Raw genomic sequence first — 24035 nt, forward strand, 5'->3', positions numbered from 1 at the left:
TTTCCAAGCTCTGCAAACTGTGGCCTTAGTTAAATTAGCAAATATAAGGAAAATTGTACAAGGTTTGATAAACCTTTATTTAAGGTTTATCAAATTCTCAACAACCCACAGTAAGGTGTGGAACTCAGAAGACTGAATACGGAAACATAAGTAGAAGTATTTAAAAGGGTGTGCAGCTTATGCAATCAGGCTACTGCAACTTTTTACTTTTTACGTTTTTCTCTAATAATTTCGCTTCATTTTTGCAGACATTTTTAAAGTATGTGTCAGTGTCCCATTTCTTACATCTGGTAGTGTTTGCTGCTTTGTCTCTGGACAGCTTGACAGGGTGTGCTAAGAGACGTACAGTGATTTGCTCAAGTGTCACCTATGCTTGGATGGCGACATGTTTCTTCAGCAGGGTCCAGGAACCTGGCCAGAGTTGATAAGAAGACTTAAGAGGGTGGAGGTTCACCTTCTGACAGAACAACCACCAAAAACAAACAGCCAGGGTTACTATGGATGGCTTTCATCAATTCATGTCTGGCTGAAAGAATGGCCTAGTCAAAGATCAGGCAAAACAAGAAAATGAATGTTTAAGGATACTCTCTCTCTAGTCTGACTGTGGTTGAGCTGTTTAGATGTCCAAAGCTGGTGGACACGGGCCAGAAAAGACATGAAGCGCTGACTACAGCAAGAGGTGCTTCTACAAACTACGGGCTCAGGAGGCACACTTTTCATTTTCAAACAATGTGTGTCAGCCTTCCGCTTAACTACTTTGTGTTTGCAGCAGGGGACACAGAATCTACTGAGATGTACGGCTTGGCTGTGCAAAAATGTGGGGAAGATCAAGGTGTGTCACAATAGTTTTCACCTAATTGTCACCATTTTGAATCATTTCATTAGTGTTAAATCTTAGCTTCTGCCTGTCACATTTTGTGATCTTGGCTTTTTTGTTGTTTTTAAGTATTGACTAAACAAACAGACGGAGTCTTTGTGAGGCTCCCCATCTAATTTTGGTTGTTATGCATCGATTTTCTGTCAAAAGACAAATGCAGCTGTGTCTTTTTTTCACTTTCCTCTGCATTCAGCAGGCACGTTTGCAATTTCTGCAGAGGCATCTTCACTTCCCTGGTCTCCATGACAGCAGGGGACAACACAGCATCGCTTGCAGCGTGTGACGTAAGGTTTCTTTCCAGGCGCCAGCAGGATTTTTCCCAGTGTAGCGCTGCAGACAACCCTGGCCCAGTCCTCTGCTTTTGTGTTGTTTCCCAATGTGACACAACAAGAAAGATTGTGCAATATGGTCAATTCAGAAAACGCTTCGCTGCATTCCTCATGTTATGGTGCAGAAGTTTGAAAAAGGAAGGAATATTAACCATAAACAATTCAAGATTTGCACACCTCCCCCCTCTTTCATTTCTATGATGTTCTCTTTTCCTTCCTTTCACTCCAGCTTTCCCTTGTCTTTTTTTCCATTGCATAATTACAGCTGCTCTCCGTTGGTCGTCCCTCTGGCCAAAAGCTTAAAAGACTCAGAAAGTCCCACCAACACTATGACTTCAACTTTCCACTTTACGTGTGTCCTTGCAGAGGGAACAAAGCCCCATCATAACAGTTAGCATACTTGCATGATGTAACCTGCTGTGCTTTGCGTTAAGTAGAAATCCTTGTGCAGGACTGACATAATTTTGTTAGAGCACTAAAAGTAAGAGTCAGGGATTAAATGATACTGTACAATCAAACTGTGGAACAGAGAACGCTGCTTATCCTGTTGTTTCTTGCTTTAAGGCACAACCAAATCACAAATCCTTTCATTGATTGCATTACAATTGCAAAGTTTAGTTTACACGCTGAGCAACACTATTCCGTTTTCTGAAAGTCAGAGTCCAGCTTTCTTCAGCTCCTATGGTGTCACTGGCATGCTAAGGTGGAGAATAACATCTGATTTCATTGTTTGAAGGAAGATAAATAAATCTGATTTTAACTTTTTCCAATTCTGGATGCATGCAGACTATCAAAAACATTGACATATAGTCCAGGGGTCTTCAAATCCAGCCCTTGAGGGCCGGTGTCTGGCAGTGCTAAGATGTGCCCCTGGTTCAACATCCATCCATCTATCGTCTGTTCACCCTTGTCCCGTAGTGGGGTCGGGAGGGTTGCTGGTGCCCATCTCTAGCTACGTTCCGGGCGAGAGGCGGGGTACCTGGTTCAACATGCTTCAATCAAATATCTGTGTTACCTCTTCGGTGCAGTCAAGCTCCCCAGTGTCCTGCTAACAACCTCATTATGTGACTCAGGTGTGTTGAAGCAGAGACACCTGTAGGACACCGGCCCTCCAGGCCTGGATCTGAAGATCCCTGAAATACAGTGACATGCGGTCAGGGGAGGCAGGTGAGGCAGTGCCTCATCAGCCATCATGGAAAGAAAGAAAATATATAATCATAAAGTAATTTAAATTGTTATATTCATCCGGTGGTTTGTACTAAAAAATATTTATTTTTCATGTAGCTTCACCAATTTCGATTTTTATTTGTTCAAAATCGCTGAATTTTCTTATTTTCCCATTCAAATGCTTGGAAGCGATGCCGGTGAGGCAGCAGCGAGCTCTGCCTCACCTTGGATTGCGCAACCCCTGGCTCTGCGCTGGCTGCTAAGCGGAGAGAGCATGTTGCTGTACGGCGTCAATAAAATGGTTTAAACAAATTTAATATGTGAACTTATTTCCAATAACTTAGCTTATGTATATAATGTACAGTGCTTTTTGTCACCAACTGTGTTTGTGTAACGTGTTTCGTGTAATGAGCGATTATAAACGGCAGAGAACAGGTTCGAGGTGAGGCAGGCAGTTCTCTTGCCTCATGGCAGGGGGCGCTCAAGATCCCAGACGTTCGTCTTCACTCCTCAACTGCCGAGTAAGTGACAGCGAGCTAGGCTAAACGATTCAGGAAGCAAGTCAAGTGCAGCGATAGATTATAATAGAGATAGTGATTTTTTGTTTTGTTTTTTAAGGAAATGTGTGTTTTGTGAGCTACAGTTTGTATGTGTAAGGATGCAGAAGTGAAACATAACCTGTAAACTGCTGTCAATCTATGCATCTATTTGCAAATCTGATTCTGATGACGTCAGTGCCTCACCAGCTATGAACCTCACCGCACGTCACTGCTGATATAGATTATTAAAGCAAAAATATAGAAGCCAACAGCAACAAGCTTTACAACAGATACATTTCTGATGTATATGCCCTCAACCAGATTTTTTTTTTTTTTTTTTTTTAAAAAAAAATCCTTAATACACTTGGGGCATTAAGGATAAAGAGGGCAGGGGCTCAAGCCCCCTATGCCTATCTCTTCTGCACGTGCCTGGGATGTTTTGTTCACATTTAAGATGAGATGATAGTAAATAAATGTGCCAGATCCTCCTGGCACATTTACTGTTACAAATTCTCAGACTTCATTGAGAGTTAAACAAAGCAAATGACAAGTCAGCAATGAGGTTTTAGGAAATAAGAGGCAATTGAAGCGCTGCCCGGCCTAAATTCTTCATCAGTAGGTTTACTTCCGGCCTGCCTCTCCGTAATAGTTTTACTTTCACTTGATTGGACAGACCATCTTTAATGACAAACTACTGAAGCTTCTGATTGGATGCTGTTAAATGACGTCAAATGTATAACACCGGAAAAGCCCGTCTCAAAGTTCGGCGCGGAAACCACGAAGTAACGGAACGAGATGGCTGAAAACGGCTCAAAGTCTAAACTGAAACGGAAGAGGAGTTCGGTGGAGGAGCCGAAGTCTGAACTAGGTCCCCGAGGAACAGCGGAGAGGAGCGGCGCAGCTCCGCTGTCCAGAGACGGAGCAGCACATCCTGACAGGTCAGGCTCTTTACGGCGGCTGGACATTCAGGGGGAACAACGTCCAAGGCGAACTAAACGTCTCAGGCGTTTACAGCATGCTCCGGAACCGGAACATGCTCCGTTCCGACTCTTCTGGCTCACCGGACTGCTGACTGGTGAGCCAGGATGAGTTTTAATCACCGTGTTGCATTCAGGTTCACTGTGTAAGGGAGGTTATATGGTTTCCTGACGTGTTCAGTGTCAGAGACATGCTCTGGTCAAAATCCATCAGAAATACAGCAGCAGAAGCCTCGACAAATTTTCTGTCTGTCATGTTTTAAGCTATATCTCTCATCCTTTCTTTTATCGGGATACTAATCCATCATTTTAAATCACTGCAACATTAGAAACTCTAAAACACATTAATATGCCAAGATTTTATATATATATATATATATATATATATATATATATATATATATATATTTATTGTTAAGGGGTGGGTGTATTGTAGTTTGTCATAATAAACCTTCAACGAGGATCGGTTTGCCAAGTGTAGAAAAAGCCGTGCTGAGGTTCAGTATCTTTACCATCCAGGAAATGAGTCTTTGGATGTTGTGGATAGTATAGCTCACCAAGTAGTAAAGTTCAATCTATCGCTGAATTATTAATAAAAAATGAAAAATATTTAGAAGGTTATTCTTTCCAATTAATTTGGCTGCTCAGTCTAGAAAACTGTTGATCAAAAGCATTTGAAGATGGCGTCCCTGGTGGCCAGTTGGCTGCTGTTTTATGCCATTAATGGGAAACAATAAATACCTTACAAGATGCTGTCTCAGAATTATTTACTTTAACCTTTTTGCCGAAAGCTTGCAAGACGGAAATGTGTCAGCCATGTTGTTTTCAGAAGGTTCTGGATTCAAGCACAAATTCCAGTTCATTGAAAAAGACAGAGTGTAAAATGCGCCGTTACGTTTTGAAGTTTGATTCAGTGGCAGTCTGTCACCTCAACCTGGCTCAAACCTGCTTCTGTTTCTGCGAAGCAGCCAGATTTCAGCTTCTACTCTTTATATATTCAAAGTCTCTCTCTTTCTTGCGCTTTTTAAAAATTCTTTTATTTTACAAAAGGAGTCACAGAGCACCAGATCAAAGAGGAGCCTCATAAATAATTTAACGCCTAGATTAAAAATGCATTGAAAATCATTTTTGTAACGGGGAAGACGACAAATTAAAATTACAGTCCTTTTTATGTTTTGTTTTTTTTTGTTTCTCCAAAAACTTAAAAAATCTGTTGAAGTGTGTCTCATTTTTATTTTATTTTTTTAAAGTGTTGGAGAGTATTCATCATCGGGCCTGATGAAGAAAGAGCTCAGTTAGCTTAGTAACGCTGAGGAACAGAGTGTGTGAGCTGCTTTCAGGTGTCGGCCGCCTGCAGCAGCAGCACCATGGTGGAACATGTTGCGGCCCCCCGCTGTGGAGAGCCTGTGGGCGTTCACACTGATGTCTGCTCTGCCGCACCTGCAGAACCAGCTCTGGGACCCGGTTCCTGATCTTCCCCTTCCTCCTGCTGCGGTAAGTTACCGAAAGCTGCTCCTGTGGAGAATACAACTTCCTTCAAAGATATTCAACAGGCTGCGTTAAAAGTCCAAATTCAGACTTTGTGCACTAGTTCACTTCAGTTCAGGTTGTCTCTATAGCACCGGTTCACAACAAATGTCATCTGGAAGCATAATTCAATCCTATATTCGGATCCTCTGTCACACAGTGCATCACGGTTTCCATCTAAGGAAGCCCAGCAGGTCGTTGACTTGCAGCATTCACTTCCCCTGGATGATGTAGCAACAGTGGACAATCGCTTGTTGACTTTGCAGCAGTCCCTCATCCTGAGAATGCGTGTAGTGAGTGGAGAGGATAAACTCCACTTCTTTAACAGGAAGAAACCTCCAGCAGATCCAGAACTGGACTCGGTAGGACCAGCCGTCTGCCAAAACCAACAGGGGGTTTGAGGAGACGGAGCAGATGCACAAAAAAAAAAAAAGAAAGAGAGGTGATCCAGGAGTGTTTTCTACACTGGGATTCCCCTTGAAGACTTCCCTGCTGTGGGTTTATTCTCTATGTTTGAGCTGTTTGTTTATAAATTCACAGTCCTCACTGCCAATTGAACTGCGCTCCCTCTATTCACATATTTCAGTGCAACCCGTTGTAAACACCAACCTGTGACTCAGAAGTCTAAGACATGGAAAGCAGATGAATTGCTCTGTCACTGGTTTGTGTTTCTGTGCTCTGATTGGCTGAGGTCTCCCCAGTGACTGCTTCCTGATCACAATCCAGACACAGTGGTCTCAGGACAGCATGATCATTTTTGCATGTTTTTGGTGCGTTTGCCTGAATGATGACACCAATAGATAGCCTGTTTTAAATTTTGTAGACCTGATAAGACTAGTTTTTTTTTTGTTTGTTTTTTTTTTCTATTTAGAGACCTGCCACACCAAAGGTAGAGGAGCAGTGGACGTATGATCTCTTCAGTGATGCTCCTCCCTTTCCAGAAGACGGCCCACTCCCCCCGGGGCTTCCGTCAGACCCGGACCCTCAGAGTGCGTCTTCTCCCCAGGAGATTGCCCCAGTCCAGACCAGGCCTTCTGGAGAGTCGCCTGACAAAGGGCCATCGTCTGACAGCAGACAGAGTCCTGAACAGCAAGCTGAACCTCCCAGATCCCTCAGCAGGACTCAGAATCCAGCTGCGTCTCCAGCAGGAGAGCCGAGGGTCGGACCACTGAGCAGACGGCTTCTAGCCGAGTCGCTGAATGTTTCCAACCCACCGGATTCTCCAGGTGGCGAGAAGGAGAAGGAGGAGGAGAAGGAGGTGCAGAGTGCTAGCAAACATGAAGAAGGAGCTCTGCAGAGCTGCCCCATGTGTCTTCATGTGTTCCCTTCTGGGTAAGAGCTGCTCGTCACTCACTTTCTCTTCTTTTCACACTAAAATGAAAAGGGAACATTCTTTCCCGTTAGTCCTCACGAGTGGCAGAGGGCAGCTCTGGAAAGTGCCCGGCGAAATAATGACCGTCACCTATTCAGCACAAAGGTGTTGGTTGCTTTATGTCTGAATGTGGTTGGATTCTGAAAAGTGACACGTTTACAGTTTCTCTGAGTTTGGCCAGAATATTTGCAACGTTGCACTTTGTTCCCTGATCTAGGGTCTCTGTGAACAAGAGGAGGAAGAAAAATCTTATAGGTGTGTCCAGAAAGAGGGAACATTTTTGTGTAGTAACAACGTCCACATAAGAGATGATGTCGGGCCAACCTGGTAGAACATCCTGTTGATGATGAAGATGCTGCTCGTGATTGGAGTGTTAGTCTCGCATCCTTTTCCTGACTCCCGTAATATTAATGACTCAAATCCACAGAGTATTCCTATGAAGTAAAATCCCATTTCCATCCAAGTCTCTGAAATGAATTGTTCTTAGTTGATTGAGCTGAACTATGCTGCAGGATTCATTATTGATGAGATGTGATGGGAGTGATGAGTCCTTGAACCAAACCTTCATGTTGTATGACTTGTTCCAACTAAAGCATCCTAGGAACGACGAAGCCCCAGAGTCAAAGGTCTGATCAGCTGAAAGATGGTCGTTAAAACTATATCAGCTCACTGTCCATGCAGGGTTTTATTACGACTCGCGTAGTAAATCCTGGTCAGCTAATGACTGATGTTAGTGGCTCTGTTTACGGTCACCATGTGTTCTTTTAGCGTCCCCAGCTGGTGTCGACGGGCCCCGCTCCAAATACTAACAGAAATCCTGTCCGACATCGCCTCAATCACATCGGAAACGGAATACGCCGACACATCCCTGACCGCACAGACCTTTCACACTCTCACCGCAGCTCAGATACTCACCTGTTTCCATCAGCGTGTGATTAATGCCCTGCGTTATCTACCCAAGTGTTCAGTTCTTATTTCATTAGATTCATAAAAGTGTCTAGAGTTTTTTTGAGAAAGTGTTGCAGGACAGAATGTATTATTATTATTATTATTATTATTTCTGTTATTTTCTCTTAGTTAGCAGCTTCCTGGTGACCTCGTCCCTCTGAGTGTGATGCTTTCTGGCCCTCCAGGTTCACGCAGACGGAGCAGGACGGCCACCTGGCCCAGTGTCTCTCTGAGCTGAGCGTGGACATGACCTGGTGAGGCCACAGGAAGCCGGCGGCCGTCCCGGGGCTTCCGGCAGCCAGATGCCCCGACACACTCCAGGACCCGGTCAGCTGGCAGAGGGCGTGGTCAAGTCATTTACTCCACTGACAGACTGAACACTCGCGTACCAGAGGGTCAGAGCTGGGGGAACGTTAGAGGGCTTTGACTTGAACTGAGAATCTGATGAGACTTGCCCCTCGTGGTAACGCAGCCGCTGAGTGGCTGGGTGAAGCTGTTTCTTCTTCTCTGCATGACTTTTGGAAAGGAAACTTTGGCTGTAGACGCACCATTCAGCTTTTTGACCCACTTACAGCTGGTTCAGGAAACAGAATTATCTGCTGGAAAGTCCTTCAGGACCAGCAGCGCCTGTAAAGTTCAGGAGATGAGGCGCTTGTTCTATTATTGGATAAATTCAAACTCATGTTCCACATTTCAGATCTGTAAAACTGGAGATTTTCAACCTCAGTTTTAAACTGGAACTGATGATCCATTTAAAAAAAGTAAATAACATATATACATATATTTTAAAAGATGTAATTGTTCTTGAATCTGTAATTGCAGTCATATAAATGTATTTCTCCAATTTGATGAAACTCAGGGTGGAATATGTTCTTTAAAAAAAATAAAGAAAGAAATTGGGGTCTGCTTTCAGTGTTGGGATGGTTTTGTCACCATGGTAACAGCCTTTAAACCCACTCTGTACAAACTGGTGTGTTTTTGTAGCCTGTTTATACTTTCACCTCCATCAGAGACGGTTCAGTTGGACCTTGGAGTGGATTTCTGCAAGAATCGTCATCATTTGTCTGAATTCTCGGTTTAATATGAACGTTTGATTTAAGCCACGTTGGACGGCTTTCCAGGATGAACGGTGAGTTCACGACCCTCACCTGCCGAGAAATTAAACTTTTGTCTCATCGTTCCACAGAATATTTTCTGGATGTCTTTGGGTTGGCCTTGTGAAAAATAAATATGCTTAGTATAATAAATATTGAAAAAAGAAAAACAGGCAAAACTAACAGAAATAAAGAATACTTAAATTCCTGTCAAAAGCAAAAATACAAATGTTTCATGGGGTTCAAACGTTTTTTGAAACATCTGTCCTGAATTTTAGGTTGTTTTTCTTTAATCCCTTAACTGTCGCACCAAAAACACTTTCATGCAAGTCAGCGGATGCATGAGGTCACCATCGTCCTCATGACGGGTTAAAGTTAAACAAACCTTTCTGTTAATTACTTTATCTGTTTCTTTAAGTTCAGCACGTTGTGAGCTTTTGTGCATCGTCATTGCCGTCCTGCGCTTGACTAAATTAGAACATTTTGAAGTATGTAACGCAAGAAATGAACTTTGTTGGATGAAAACAATCTGGCGCATTTATATTTCATATACCTTTCTTCTGAAGCATGTAGACAGGTTTTCTTTTCATTTAATAAGAGTTTCCCCAGGTCTCTACACAGTAATTTATGTATGAAAATATTTATTTCACAATAGTTTTTTTTTTGTGTGTGTGTGTGTGTGTGTGTGTGTGTGAACATTTTAGCTTTTACCTGGCCATTATGAGTCTTCTAACACAATTTATGAAATAATATTTTTCAATAAAAATATTATTTCTTTGAAGTTTTCTATTCCTAAGCTGTTTAACATTGTTGTTGTTTTTTGTTTTTATTTGCTTGTTGCTAAATTGTAAAATTTTTGCTTTGCCATAAATTTGTTTTCATCCCATTTCTCTAACAATGTTAATTATCCTTCCACCGTAGAAGCTGCTCCAGACTTCAGTATTAATGTGTTGTCAACACATGGAGTAAAGGTTAACTTTATATTCATTTATATTCATATATTCTTTATATTCAACTTTGCATTCATTATTTATGTCACGTACAAAAGGGTTAGGACTTGTGTCGGTCCTACTGGTTTAATGCAGTAAATCGTTATTCGCATAATTTTTTTTTATTAACATAGTGAAGAAAGTGTGTTTCCCGAAAATATTTAAAAATTCGTTGATATGGAAATGTACACAGCAGGGTAAAATGAAGTCAGATTATCTGCAAAGAAGTGATTCGGCTCTGCTGTGATCTTGGGATGTCGCGTTCACAGCGATCACCCTCTTCCTGTTAATCAAGGTAATTGGCTGGTTAATTGGAAAGCGCCTTCATACCAACATTGTTAGTGTGACACTTCACGGTGAACCTTTATGTGAAGGAAATGCTGGCGAGTTTTACTCGGTGATCCCTCATCAACTGGCAAATTGACTCTGCAAGGTGCTTTTTTTTTTCATCAGATCATCTGCCTCACACGGAGAACAAGTGGTCAAAGCTCAGCGCTGCTGCTGGGAACCATTACCGAACTGGAACGTGCAGGGAATCAATCCAAACAACAGGATCAAGTCCTGCCACATGCTAGGAGGACTTCCGTGATGCAATCAGCCAGGCCGTGTTTTTTTTTTTTTTTTTAAACCACTCGGTGTAATATGATCGATTGAGTTTGATTGTCCTACTTTACACTCGTGATTGAACCGGAGTGTGTGTAACTGGATCTGAACGGGGAGGAACCGGACTGATTTGGATTTGTTGTACTTGCATTTGAACGCGAGCCGTTTGTCAAACTGAAATGCTGTGTTGGATACACTGAGCTCCTTTAAATCAAGGCTAAAACCCGTTTACTTACTTTGTCAAATGCCGTCAACCTTATTCCTCCTCTTATTGATCAAAGTGCTTTTATTTTATAAATGGCGACTGTAGCATGATTTTATAGTGTAAAGCACTTTGAACTGCTTTATTGCTGAAATGTCTTTTCATAAATGCTGTTCAATTTCTAAATAGTTGTATCAATGGGGGAAAAAAAATCTTCTTTGTCAAATATCGGTGTGATAAATTCTCCTTTCTGTTTCAAGTTTACTGGCCATATCTAGACCCAAATTCTGCTTGACCTGTGGAATCAACTAGTCACTTAAATAAAACCTTTTTGACAACAAGTAGGCCAAAAGCTAGCAAGCTACATCATGCCTCAAACCATGAATTCAGATCTGCATCAGAAAACATGAATGAGAATCTCCAGATGTCAGTTTGTGACTTTATCCAGTTAAGACGTTGCGATCTTGAACATGCATTTGAATGAACGAGTCACAGCAACATTTGTAATAAATTGAATTTATTAAACATGCCACAGAAGCCCGACCAGGACCCCGACCATCAAGCAAATAATTCTGGTCCGGCTGCATTTCTGTCCCAACATCAGTTCTTGGTGTTTTCTGGGGGGAGAGTTCTGTTCTGTTCTGTCTTCTCAAACCTCAGAGCCACGTTCTGCTTACGCTGGAGGTTCCTTCCTGTTAAAGGAGTTTTTCCTCTTTGCCGTTGCTACATATGGAGTATTAAGTCATCGACTCAACGCGAGCCATTGTCTACTGCCGCTACGTCTAGGAGTGAATACTTAGTCGATGCCCTGCTGGGTTTTTCCACTAATCCGATTTGAGAAATTAACTGATTTTGAACACCACTGTATAAATGCTACTTCATTTGTCCCAGTAGATGAACATAAATGTAGCCTACATTAGGCTTTGGGATATTCTTTGTATGCCTACGTTGGCTTTTAGGTTTAGTCAGTGGAACTTGTTACTGTAGAAATATGTAAGTTCTGGCAGCATTTATGTGGAAAAGGTGCAGATTGGAAGAATTGTGTGTGTGTGTGTGATTTATTTTTCTTTTTTTCTCGGCACCCTGAAAATGTACAAACTATTTAAGAGCCATTCGAGCATTATGAAGTGATTTTGACTAAGCTGACCCAATCACGTGAAGATGCAGATTCATGAATATTCTAGTAGACGGATGAAAATTTCAGAGGATGATCTAAGAAGGTTCTTCCCTCACTGTGAGAACGTAGAGAGCGCTGATGAGCCTTGATGCCGTTTAACACTGGAGCTTCGTTTCCCTGCAAATCAAACAAGGACGGAGCAAGGTCACGGAAAACCAGTATCATTTTAATAATTACACATATTTACAAGGACGTAGTGAAGCAACGGTAAGCAGATTGACCCAGCATTATGTTTAATAAAAATCGTGGTCTTATTTCCTTCATTTTTCAGTCATTCTTTAAGGTGTTCTGACGTTTGGATTCAAGGACTTCCAGTTCATCCATTGGTCCCTCAGAAAACATGTCGTCCGACGTACAAAAAAGCTCAACGAAATTGTTTAGAACATGCAGCGAAACAGGTGGAGTTTATCGGGGAGGCTTCCTCTGATCTCCATCAGCATGTTGGTGGAAACAGAAGCACTTCGTTACCTATCCGATCCCACCCTGCAGATTATTAAGATTCACAGTCAAGGTGAGCTCATTAATCCTATTACGGCGTTATCAAATTAGCACAGGTCACAGTTCATCTCGTAATTCCCGGCCCACAGAGAGCTCCTCTCCCCCCACCCCCCTTCCCGAGGAGATCGACCTCCATCCTCAGAGTTGATATTCACAGATTATTATGGGGTTCCTGAACACAACAGTTCTGCTCCAGGAGAAGTCGGAAGAATCTGGGTGTTTCCAGACTTTTCTGTATTTAAAGGAAAAAAAAAAAGCTCAAACTTAAATCTCCAACTCAGTAGATCGTGTATAAAAATGGACTAGATGCATTAGCCACTCCAGTTGTTTTTCTTCAACAGAAGAATCATTCATTATCCGTCTCAGGAAAGCAGTCTGTGCTTTTTATGTTCAAAGGAAATATTTGCAGCGCGAGGGAAACGAACATCTGAACTTGAAAACGTCACATATATTGTCAGTGACAATATATGTGAAACGTCAGCTGTGAGAGTGGCAGTACGTGGATCAGCTAGAACCCGGGTTACCTTCAAACTGCAAAGCGTGCGCCGCACGCCGAGCTGCAGGTGGCGGCTGGGCTCTGGACCATGAGGAAGGCTCTCGGTGTAGAACTGACACACGTCTTCCAGCAGCAGCACCACCGTCCAACAAGATCAATGATGCGATCCCTGCTTTAAACCTTCTGAGCATCAGACTCAGGCAGAAGGACCTTGACAAAAAACCAAGGGCCTGCTGCACAGACTGGTGCACTTACATCACACAGGAATCAAACGTTGAAGAGACAGCTCATGCAAATGATCCAACCAAGCTGGGTCTTGGTTTACCTTCCCAAATCCTCTCCTCTCTCTCGTGTCCAGCAGAACGCCACGTAGTTTTCTGCTTTGTCTTCCTCCTGACTCCGCACACAGCCAGTGGAGCTAGAGGTCCAATCTTGAGAAGAGTGTGGAAGGTTTAGGTCGAAGAGCAGAGTGAGGCTGATCCATGAATACGGTGTCAATGTTCAGGAATGCTGACTTTGTTCATTCAGGGCTCAACGGGTTCTAAGCTTCGCGGATCAGCTGGGGTCCAGATGCAGACGGAGGATATGGACTCTGTACCTGAACACGGTCAGCCTGTCTGGAAGTACGACAGGCTGACCGTCACATTTCTACCTCCGCGACCAGTTCAGGCCAGCTTAAGTGACAGAACCGGTTGTCTGTATCACCACAACAGATCGGAGCAGCGGCGGCAGTACTGCAGGCTCCACCCATCCATCTTCTGCTCCATCCTATCAGAACTCTCTGGTAACAGCTTAGGTCATCGTTCATTTAATTCTACCCAGTTTGCTGAGCGAGACCTGTGATTCAAACTGTGTCTGGCTGAAGGGACGACACTGATACCAAACAGCCATCAGCTAACACGACAAGGCTAAACCGTCCGACGTTCATCTCTTGAAACCTTCTGCTGGTGTTCTATGGTCCCCTGCGGATCCAGAGCCCAGCTCTCTCTACATCCAGCAAAGCCGACCTTGGTTCGGAGACGGAGACACGTGGCGTCTCACTGTGGAAGTCAGAACCAGTCGAGTGCGGATGCTTCTGTCCAGCTGTCTGGCAGGAAGTGGGACGCTGGGGATGGCGTCTGTTCAGGCATTAAAGACTCAACAAGCTCTCCCTGTGTCCCGATTCTGCTCGAGCAAACTTATAGACAATCATCGCTGAGAGGTTTTAACACTGAAAACAAGAGGATTGGACTGAGCGGCCGGAGCCGGTGGGCGGAGAAGGTCCAGGAGGAGCAATCAGAGACAGAACTCATTTGATCTTTGAGGCACTTATTAAATAAAAACTACTCTCTCAGACAGACTCCCAAGTTTAGTTAGAGACAATCAGAGAAGGTAAAAAAAAAAAAAATTGCGGTTGAGAATGAGAATGTGCCAGTCGCATCAACAAAAGGCATCGTCCATTTTGGATTCGTTACCAACATCGTAACACGCAAAAACCTGATTCTTTACGTTGACATTGTACATTCTTGCTCGGTCCGAGGCGTGGCCTCGTCTACGAGATAGAAACACAGAAATGAGGAACGGGGCACCTAAAGTCATCTGAAGCTCTCGGTCAGAACTCTGGTCTTCATCCTGGGACGGGTGGAAATGTCTTTCATGATGGCAGGCACAGAACGACACACTTCTGCTCTGAAATCACAAAGCCGGTCATGCTTTGACTCGAGGATGGAAATAAGCTGAAAGAGAAAAGGAGAGGAGAACAGAAGGGTGGGGAATGATCCCGGAGTCCACGGTTTACTTTCCACTTACAAACTCCACAGACAGCAGAGTCTGATACTCAACAAAACAACCCAAAAGTCCAGGAAGGAAACTTTCCCGTCCCCCTGTCCGCGTCGCCTTCATGAAGCGAGTTCATCATCCTCCTCCTGGCCTTCCACTGTTGGCTTGTGTTGGTTTTATTTTTGGCTAAGACGGCAGCTTGGACAGACAGAAGGTGGGCGACAGAGGAAGCTGCTCTCTCCTTCATACAGACTCCTCTGTGGATAGCAGCAGGGGGTTGATGTATTCAAATCCCTCAAACTCTGACTGGTCTATTCTCTTGATGACGTCCCTGAGGAGGAGAAGGAGAAAAAAAACAAAAACCTGTTAGAGTTGTTCCAGTGAAAACAAACCACCTGGCTCTCTTTGGATTTTATTCTGCCCAAAATCTGGTGGCCTGCAATTGAAAATATGTCCCGTCTTTTTTTTTACATACCGTGATATAAATGTTTACGCATCCTGTTGTAATGCTTTATTGTCGGGATGTCAATAATACAATGTCATTTCTAAGCTTTCTTGACCTTTAATGTGATATTTCTCCTGAACAATTTGCCTGAAAACTCTGGGGAGAAAATCCAATATGTTGTTGAAGCATCATGGCATTCAACTCATGCCATGAGTTGAATGCCATGATATATTACTGTTCCACTTGGTAAAGGTTCTCTAAATCACTCAGACTTCCAGAAGGTCTCAGGTTCAGTATCAGGAGAAGTTTGATATTTTATCAAAACGTCCTTCCTTAGTCATGTTTGGATTTGACTGCATGCCTGGACTCACTGTGGAGCAGGAAAAGGAAATTAAACTTAAAATTTCTAGAACTGCTCGTAATTTCATCCACCTCAACAAAACCCTGGTTAGATTAGAAGCAAGTAAGCCCACAGCATGCTGCTGTCACCATGGAGACGGTGTTAGGTGTGTCCTCAAACGCTTTCTTTTTTTTTTGTTATTTAGCCTGTTGCGATCACACAGAGTCTCTGGTCACCAGAAACAACCTTTTTTTCTTTCTTTTTTAAAAAAAAACTGGGTTCTGAATACTGGTTTCATGTTTCCATGGAGCCACGATGACATCATAGCGCCGTCTCTCTCTATCCCCGCATGCGCCTCGCTCTCTCAAACATCGTCTAGGCCCGCCACGATAATCCATGCATCAATTAATCGCATGATAAATTAAAACAACATCTATCTCAATATTCATCACTTCTTTTTCTCTCTTTCTACCAAAAACTGGATGATAAAAGTCTTAAGTTTGGTGACTTGGTGTCAACTAGCGCTTTTATTGAAGGACAGTTTTGTTTACAAAGTCTTCAAAGTGAATTTTATGTGTTGTTTTATTTATTTTGGATATTTAAACTGTCTTCCAGTTCCAGTGTCAAAACGTTCATTAGAACTTAACGTTCACTGATCTTTCAGAATGTGTTCTTGAACTATTATTATGCCATTAGCATCACATTACCTAAAAATGATCTCAAAACAACAACGTTGTCGTTCATCGCAATAACTTCTGGGACAATTTATCGTCCAGCAAAATTTGTCATGGTGACAGACCCAGTGTCGTCTGGTGTCTTTTGTGTTGATCTCTGGCGCCACCGATTGGCCCGGCGTGTCTCTAGAGACCCAACCTCGACGGAGACCTTTCTTACATTTTGTTTATTACTTTAATCCCAACAGATTATTGACTCTGTGTCATCATAATGGGGAGTTTGTCTCATTGCTGCTCGTCCAGTCAGGAGCGTACAGACTGTAGACAGATCTTTATTTCACTGTTACAAACTGGATTCACATTCTGGATTCCCCAAATCAAAGGAGAAGCCAAGCTGGTTTGAAATCGACAGCCAGAGCTTCACAATGGTGCTTGATTTGCGACGCAGGCGTTAACGGAACAAGCCGCTCGTCTTTATTGTCTCTCAGCATCCGTGTGCGGTTCCAGCCTGTACCTGCTCTGCTGGCCCATTCTTTCACAACAAAAGCCACGAATTTCCTCCTCAGGCAGCAAAATAAAAAGCCATAATTTGTGTGTGTGAGTGTGTGTGTGTGTGGGGGGGGGGAGGGGGGGGTAATTATTCTGAGAATATTTCTGCTAACAACAAAAGCGTCATTGCAGGTAAATGAAGTGGAACCCCATGCATAGAGAGTGAGGAGTAGCAGAGTAAAAATAAATGGACTCCCTTAGCAATGCTGCTGCTTTCTTCTTCTGTAGCAACAGGGTGTTTACTCATCTGTGTGTGTGCTGGGGGTCGAAGGAGAGACGAAACCCAAAAAAGGCCTCCTGCTAGAAAGGCTGGGAGGTTTTCCCCCTGCAGACCCTGAGCGGGGTCTGCAGGGACCCCTGGGGCTTTGAAGTGAAAACAAAAGGTGCGCTGAGTGGTCCACCAGGTGGGTGGGAGTCTCCCGTTAAGGGCCACCAGCGGCGTCCAACAGGTTGCCCGTCCCACCCACACGGAGCACCGGGACAAGAGAATAAAACACTACAGTGTCTTTCCTCGAGTGTATTGAGTGGAATATTGATGAAGCAAATATTTTTCTTCCGTCTGATCTCGTGTGAAGTGCCGCGAGCGTAGGAGGAGGTCAACCAGCGAGACAACGATTGGATTTGGAACACGGAGGACTTTCTGAAAGGCGGGGAGACGGAGCAACAGAGAGGGGACACAGAGCAGAGAGGAGACGCTCTGGGAGGGGACCAAAACAAACACTGGTATTTTTCTCTTCCAGGCCAGGAGGAGCTGAAAGCATTACCAGATGCAGGGAGAGGAGCGCACTGAGGGAGGAGAAGGACCAGGACCAGGGAGGCTGGACGCCACTCAAACCAACACTTTACGGCCTAAACTCACAGTGACCGTGGGACAGACTGCGGCATGGAGGCGAGCACAATCACGAGTCTGAGTAGTTTTACGAAAAACTACCAGAAGATTCACTTCCTAGAGTTGCAAAACGGTTCATTTGAGACAGTTTAATTTAAGATGTTAACAACAAAGGCCATGTCTAATAAAGCAAAGGTCAGATTTTATGGTTCAGACTATTCTCTGGATCTTTACTAATGATGGAAGACAGATGACTTTCCTGCCACGATGTTAACACCTCATTACAAAAACGACCTCTGCAGGTTTTTTCCCCAGAGGGAAAAGAATCCGCAGCACTTCCACATGTTGGACCTTTCACTGCATCCGCCTCTGTTCTCAGTGACGAGGGATTAACGAGTCAAAGTGAAACAGAGTGATGCATTGGAACAGTTTGGAATGGTCCTGAACAGAAGGAACAGTTCAACCCAGTTAGGAAAAGTAGGGAATGGTTCGGGACGGTTTGGAATGATAGTAACAGTATGGAGCGGATCAGATTGGTTGGGAACAGTTGGGAGAGGTTTGGGACGGTTTGGGACAATAGTAATGGCTCGGACCAGCCGGGAACAGTTGAACCGGTCCAGAAGGGTTTGGAACAATTCAGAACGGCTCATAATGGTTCGGAAAGGTTTAGAATGGCTGGGAACAGTTCAGAATGGTCTGTTCTGGTTCAGAACGGATCGGAATGGTCTGGAGCGATTCGGAACGGTTCAGAACCCCGTAGAACCCGTCAGGAGGACAGCGAGGCCAGCCTGCTCTCTAAAACATGGACTGCAGCTCATTTAGATGGGTGGACAAATGAAACTATCAGCACAAATCATTCAGATTGAGGTCTAGACTTTTACTAGGCCACTGCAGCACAGATTTTAATTTTGTCCATTGTAGTGTAGATATGCTGGTGGACTGTAACACCCAGCCAGCTATCTGAGGCCTGTAGAGTCTGAAGTAGATCTGTAGAGTCTGATCTAGTTTCTCTGAGCACTGCCTGTTCTCAACCTGCCGTTAAAATATCACCTCATAGGTTTTCCTTCTAAAGAACTGTGTTCATTGAATAAACCTCCTCTGGTTGATGGCAGCAGCAGTTGTTTCTTTAGGATCACGGCTCACGCGTCTCCTACTTGACACTGTGTTCACACACGCCCGCGCACACACACACGCACAGAGCGTACTGCTGCTCCAGAGCAGCAAACTGCCCACATCCCTGCTGTTACTCAGGCCTTCTCACTCGCTGATGATTCAGCAAGAAAATCAATTCCATATTATCAGCAGCATGTGCTTCTCTGCTTTCTCTCTTACCTCTTTGGAAGCAGTAAAGGTGACCCATCGGCGGTAATGGATCAATATATTACAAAAGGCAGCAGTTTCTCAAAAGCTCCAATCATTGGACGTCACGTTGTTTGTTGGATTCAGTTCATAAAAACCAGCAACAAGCTCAGACGTGGATCAGCATTGGGTTACACAATCTGAGAACAACATCCAGGAGGAGCAGTAGGAGATTTACCGCCACCCCCAGCCGTACATATGGATCCGTCAGGAAACCCAGAGGACCATTCCTGCTGATGAAACCTTCGACTAGAGTTGGCCAACCTGAACACGTTGACCAACTGCTGGACTGCGGTGCAAAACTTTTCACAAATGAGTTCCTGTTGATCGTAAAATGGTGTGAACACAACAGGCTCCTAAAGACTCTGCTGGGACTTCTTGAGGTGAGAACAGACTGTAACATGCTGCAAAATAAGAAGTAAGGATGGATGGGAGGAGGGCTGGCAGAGGAGGGGGAAAACTGGCCGACTGGTCATCAGTGAGCGGTGATGACCCTCACTACAGCTGGCTGTCACACACACACCACCTGGACCAGGGACAGAGGGCACAAAATGTGCTTTCCTGGGCAGTAGCTGAGACAGCCATTTTCTCCCAGACAGAGCTGGCACAAAGACCCCTCCGCCTCCTCCCCCACCCCACAGCAATCCTGGCTCTTAATGTAGCAATGTAAATCTCTAACATGGAGGGTTTACACTCCTCTCTCCCCACACAGCTTTCACTTTTCTTTCTTCTCGTGCCAAGCCCATCATGAGTGGGAGCGAGAGGAGACTGAAGTGCTTTTTGCATCACCCCCTCCTAGCGGGAGTGGGCGACGCCAGCCCCTCTCCTTGGTAACAGAGGGAAGAGAAAGGGAAGGGGAGACAAAGTGCGAGACGCAGGAAAAGATGCGTGGGTCTTTCTTTTATTTTCTCCTCTTTTTTTTGTTGTTGTTAATTTGCCTTTCATACACAGGAGAGCAGAGAGGGATTCTGGGGGATGTGAGGAGCGAAGCTCATGTGACTCCATCAAACAGCCTCCGCCTGAAACGGTGCTGCAGGCCACCCTGTCCTGCACCGTCTTCTGGTGTGTTGTTTGAGGCTGAGCTAACGTCTCCACTCCTGAACCAACAGGCACTCCACACCCACCCACACACACACACCCACCCACACACAGGTCTGTGACATACTCCCCTCATCACACCCTGTCACAACGAGGGGCAGAGCTTCGGCGCCACCCTGCTGCAGCTTTTTTAATGAGCTCTGAAGTCTGACAAGCAAAGCGGCACCTTCAGACTGAAGGAGTCGCGGCGTGACACTAGTTCAGTGCCACCTCGCAGGACCGGAGGAAGTTCATGTCGCTCCAGCTGAAGGTGAATATAATGAGGATCCAGGATGGGCAGGTGGTGGCAGCGAGGCAGGGGGCGATTTTACAGGTCACATATCCCAGCCGTGATATTCATATCTCAAATATGATGCTGCGAGAGACTTAAATGGACCTAAATACTGAAACTGAAAATAATCTGGCATCAATCTGCACATCTATTGTCTTCCTACGAAGAGAATAGCAGAAATCGGCAATAATCCGATCAGCCTACAGACTGCTGCAGAGTCCTCCTCTCCTTGGTGGTAGCAGACTTTCAGTTAGCACTAGAGTTTGTTCGATTCAAAATACTTTATTGGATCAAAAGAGTCATGGTTTAAAGACTCAATCTCAATTTAAATTTCATTGTGACTCAGCACTCTAATCACATTGTCATTAGCAGGGTATTTGTGTCTAGAATCTTGAGGAAAGAGTTTGATTGGAAACCTTTTGGAATAAGGCTGGAGCATAAAAAGTGAAGTGCTATGAATACTTTCCAAATGACCTGCAGACACGACCTGGATGGTAGCTCTTTGACCAGAAACGCTGGATGCAACATGTGTTTACCCCATACTGAACTTCACTGAATTGAAAAACTCAAATGGCTACAGCTGAGAGAAATTAGCAGCTAAACAGTTTTCTGGATCGTCGAGAATTTCAAGGTGAAGTTCAGCTGGATTGGAGATCTGGAGAAAGCAAAGGGGGGAGAGCCACCAGGCGTCCTGGTTGGAACCGACAGCAACACACAAAGATCCAGCATAAGGTGTGGAGATTAACAATGTTAGTTCTACCCAATCAACCTGCTGAATATTAATGAAATCATTTATCTGGTGCCAACTTGGTCCAGCAACCCAGAAGCAATAGCGATAATCTGTTGATGTTTTGGCAGAAAATCAGAACAGAGACAAATACTAAACCAGAAAGTTCTGTTTATGTAAGATACCTACCCATGTCAACCAGGAGGCAATAATCTGTTGTCTGTCTGAGCCTCTGAGATAAGGACAAGTCCAAGAGTCAAAAACCTCAACAGGTCCTAGAACTGCTGCAGTCCAGTTCTTTCTAGATGTTCTCAGTCCTACAGAATATGCTTCAACAACACAGAGGTTCATTCCTGTTTAATATTAAACTGTCAAGCCTTATTAAAATGTCCATTTCTTCCTGCTTATGAGAGGTCTGTTTTTTGAAAGTGTATTATACATAGCGGGTATTGAATTTCCAGTCTGTCTGTTTTTGAGCAGCTGCTTTGTTTAGAGATTGATGGAGGAAAAAAAAAAAAAGAAAAACAGTCCAATAAATGCTTTGCAGGAGAAGTTTAAATGCTGGAGCCTGAACAATCAATCCTGCATGGATTTATAGAAAAATCTTGTCTAGCAAAAGCCTGGTATCTATTGGCAGGCCTTATTAAAGGCGTATGGAAGCTGTTTCTAATGGCACAGAGGAAAACAGGCCGAGCTTGTGTCTTCGTGCTGCGTCTGCAGACGATCCCCAGCAGCAGAGCGCCACTCATGTCTGTTGTTGTGCCAGATATCCTCAGCCCCTTTTCTCTCGAAAAGTCAAATCTTAAACAAGAGCTCCTGTCAGGCCCTAAAAGCTCCATGCTGGTGTTAATCAAGACAATGTCCCTGATGGATAAAGACATCAGCCTGGGAACCCCGTGGGGGATGTTTTGCTGTATTTGATGAGAAAGTCCTGTGGGAAGATGGAACAGCATGCAGCGCTGGCGTGAAGGTAGGATGGGGAGGGGCTTCTCCATGTTCACCACGGATAGAGGGAACATGTTCTCCCCCAACACCACCTCCCATTAAGCCCCTCCTCCTCCCTCCCAGACTCACTGTATGTATGCTGCCGTTAACAGAAAGTATTCATCATCTTTATTCATGTCTAAAGGGGTAAGTTTTACCCGACAGGAACACTGTGACATGTCCAGATGATGTGTTGCTATAGTAACAATGATGTGGAGCTACACAGTGAAACCTGAATAAATGTGGATCCATCCAACCATCCATCCATCCATCCAACCACACCAGATTGAGCTGCTCAATTTGTTTCCGACTGGTTTAACTGAGGAGAATTGTCCAGGATGAGTTAGTGGAAGATGGCGTCTCTGATCTACCACCAGTGTTGTTTTGTCTTGTGTTTGAATGAGAATGTTCCTGAAGAAGGAACATTCTCATTCCTCCATTAATCCTTCACTTTGTCCTTTTTTAGTAGAAACTCCTGGATTGGTGCTCCTGTGTTTTTAAAGTTTGTGCTCAAACCCCAGTTGGTATTACGGTATTGCCACATGCATGTTCACCATAGCTGTAAAGTAAACCACTGAATGAAACCGACTGCCCACAGTAGCTGCATGCTTGCCCCAGAGGAGGGATTGCTGCAATGTAATTTGAGGTATTTTCTTAGATGGAATTTTTAAAGCAATAGCTGCCTCAACTTGACTGCTTATCAAACTAAAACAAAATAGAAAAATTTCTCTGATTGGACTGACTTGATTACATACTTCTGCACATGAACTGCTTCTATCTGCCTTGCAAAGTGCCTTAAGATGCCATTTTTTGTGAATCGACACCACATAAATAAAGTGATTAAATGGCGCTTTGATTGGGAATGACTGAAAGAAATAAACCGAATAAGAGTCAACATCCATCAATCTGTTGCTGTGTGGACCTATTAATTCCCCTCTCTCACGCTAATTGTATCTATTGACTATAAAATGATTAAAACAGACATATTCTTCTGAATTGTTTCTGCCCCCCAGCTCTGTTGGTACAGTGTGTGAGCGCTGGCTGAAGCAGAGGAATGAAGAAACTGCTAACCGCCTTCAGTCACTATAACTTCTCCTTCAAACCACGGTAGCAAGTAGCTGCAGGTGTGCTAACAGCACAAGCTGCTTCGAACACATTCAAAGCAGCCTGTCAGCTGCTTTATATCGTGAATATATTGCCAGCTGACATGGTTAAACAAAATCAATCATTTATTTCAGACAAAAACTGACTGAATTCTCCTTTAAAACAAGTTGTCCTACTGGGCTGCTGTCCAGCCAAACATCCTTTCCTTTCTGGCAGCTAAAGCAGGAAAATATGTAAAAGAGAGCATTTTGATGAAGAATTTAGTCCTATTAAAATTCAGTTATTTAGTTAAAGTGACCAGGAGAGACATGTATGAAAACAAATGGCCCAAATTGCCCAATCAATATGGTAACTGCAGCACCTGACCTTTATTTTTCCAACTGCATTACATACAAGCATGACGAATTAATGCTAAATAGTTCATGCAGAGACTGTGTGTGAAACTGAACTCATTCATTATTTTAGCAGGGGATTTATAAGGATTTTTTTCCCCCTTTACTAAGCCTGCTTTTTATCTTTACACAGATTATCTTAGTCAGAGAGTAACATCTGTTACAGGTAACATTTCAGTGCAACAAATTGCAAAGAACAAATACGCAAGGGGAGCAAATACTTTTTTACAGTGCTGGGCGGCATAAACTAGAACTACAAACACTTCATATGAGCAGAGAAGAAACAGAGAAGAAATAGTACTCACTCATCGTCTGGTGTTAGCTGCACTGGTTCGTTGGTAAACTGCGTGTCAAAATTTTCCAAGCCGTACTCATCAGTGATTTGAGGTTTGAAGGGCGCCGTCATCTCCTTCTTTTCCAGCTGAAGAAAAACAAACCCATTAACATGTGTCATCACCGTGTGCCGCAACAGTTTTTCTCTTCAGAACTGTGGAGTGGTGGCCATGGAGAGAAGAACAAACAGCCTGTGTCAAAACACCGCTAATGACCATGCTGATTTGTTCTTAATACGCTGTTTGTTATTGGTCTTCCTCGGTTTTTCCTGTGCTGCCGTTTTTAAAGTTTGCAGTCGAGTTTCAGAGACTGATGACGTGTTGTGAGCCGGGTCGGTCCCGGAGGCATACAGTTCTGGATGCGTGCTTGAAAGGTTT

The 24035-nt window shown here is 43.9% G+C and overlaps 2 protein-coding genes across 10 annotated transcripts in view; one reads left to right on the forward strand and one right to left on the reverse strand.

Moving 5' to 3' along the window:
- Positions 1 to 3559: 3559 nt before the first annotated feature.
- LOC122820556 (Fanconi anemia core complex-associated protein 20-like) lies at positions 3560 to 17354 on the forward strand. Of its 2 annotated transcripts, none has more exons than XM_044098173.1 (5): positions 3560 to 3850; positions 5230 to 5383; positions 6288 to 6748; positions 7922 to 8865; positions 17302 to 17354. In XM_044098173.1, the coding sequence occupies exons 1-4, from the start codon at positions 3708 to 3710 to the stop codon at positions 7992 to 7994; spliced, it is 831 nt and encodes a 276-aa protein (XP_043954108.1). In that variant the 5' UTR covers positions 3560 to 3707; the 3' UTR covers positions 7995 to 8865; positions 17302 to 17354. The 2 variants fall into 2 exon arrangements, with proteins under 2 accessions (XP_043954108.1, XP_043954043.1); XM_044098108.1 differs by lacking the exon at positions 17302 to 17354 and adding an exon at positions 10273 to 10741.
- prkcz (protein kinase C, zeta) overlaps positions 11121 to 24035 on the reverse strand; it is a 100657-nt gene continuing 87742 nt past the window's right edge. For all 8 annotated transcript variants that reach the window (XM_044097381.1, XM_044097300.1, XM_044097607.1 and 5 more), the window contains 2 exons: positions 23631 to 23746; positions 11121 to 14884 (listed from right to left, as the gene is read on the reverse strand). In XM_044097381.1, coding sequence (XP_043953316.1) covers positions 14797 to 14884; positions 23631 to 23746 — 204 coding nt within the window. In that variant the 3' untranslated portion in view covers positions 11121 to 14796. The remainder of the gene's footprint in view (positions 14885 to 23630; positions 23747 to 24035) is intronic.

This window comes from Gambusia affinis, linkage group LG01 (genome assembly GCF_019740435.1).
Source record: "Gambusia affinis linkage group LG01, SWU_Gaff_1.0, whole genome shotgun sequence".
Taxonomy (NCBI): Eukaryota; Metazoa; Chordata; class Actinopteri; order Cyprinodontiformes; family Poeciliidae; genus Gambusia; species Gambusia affinis.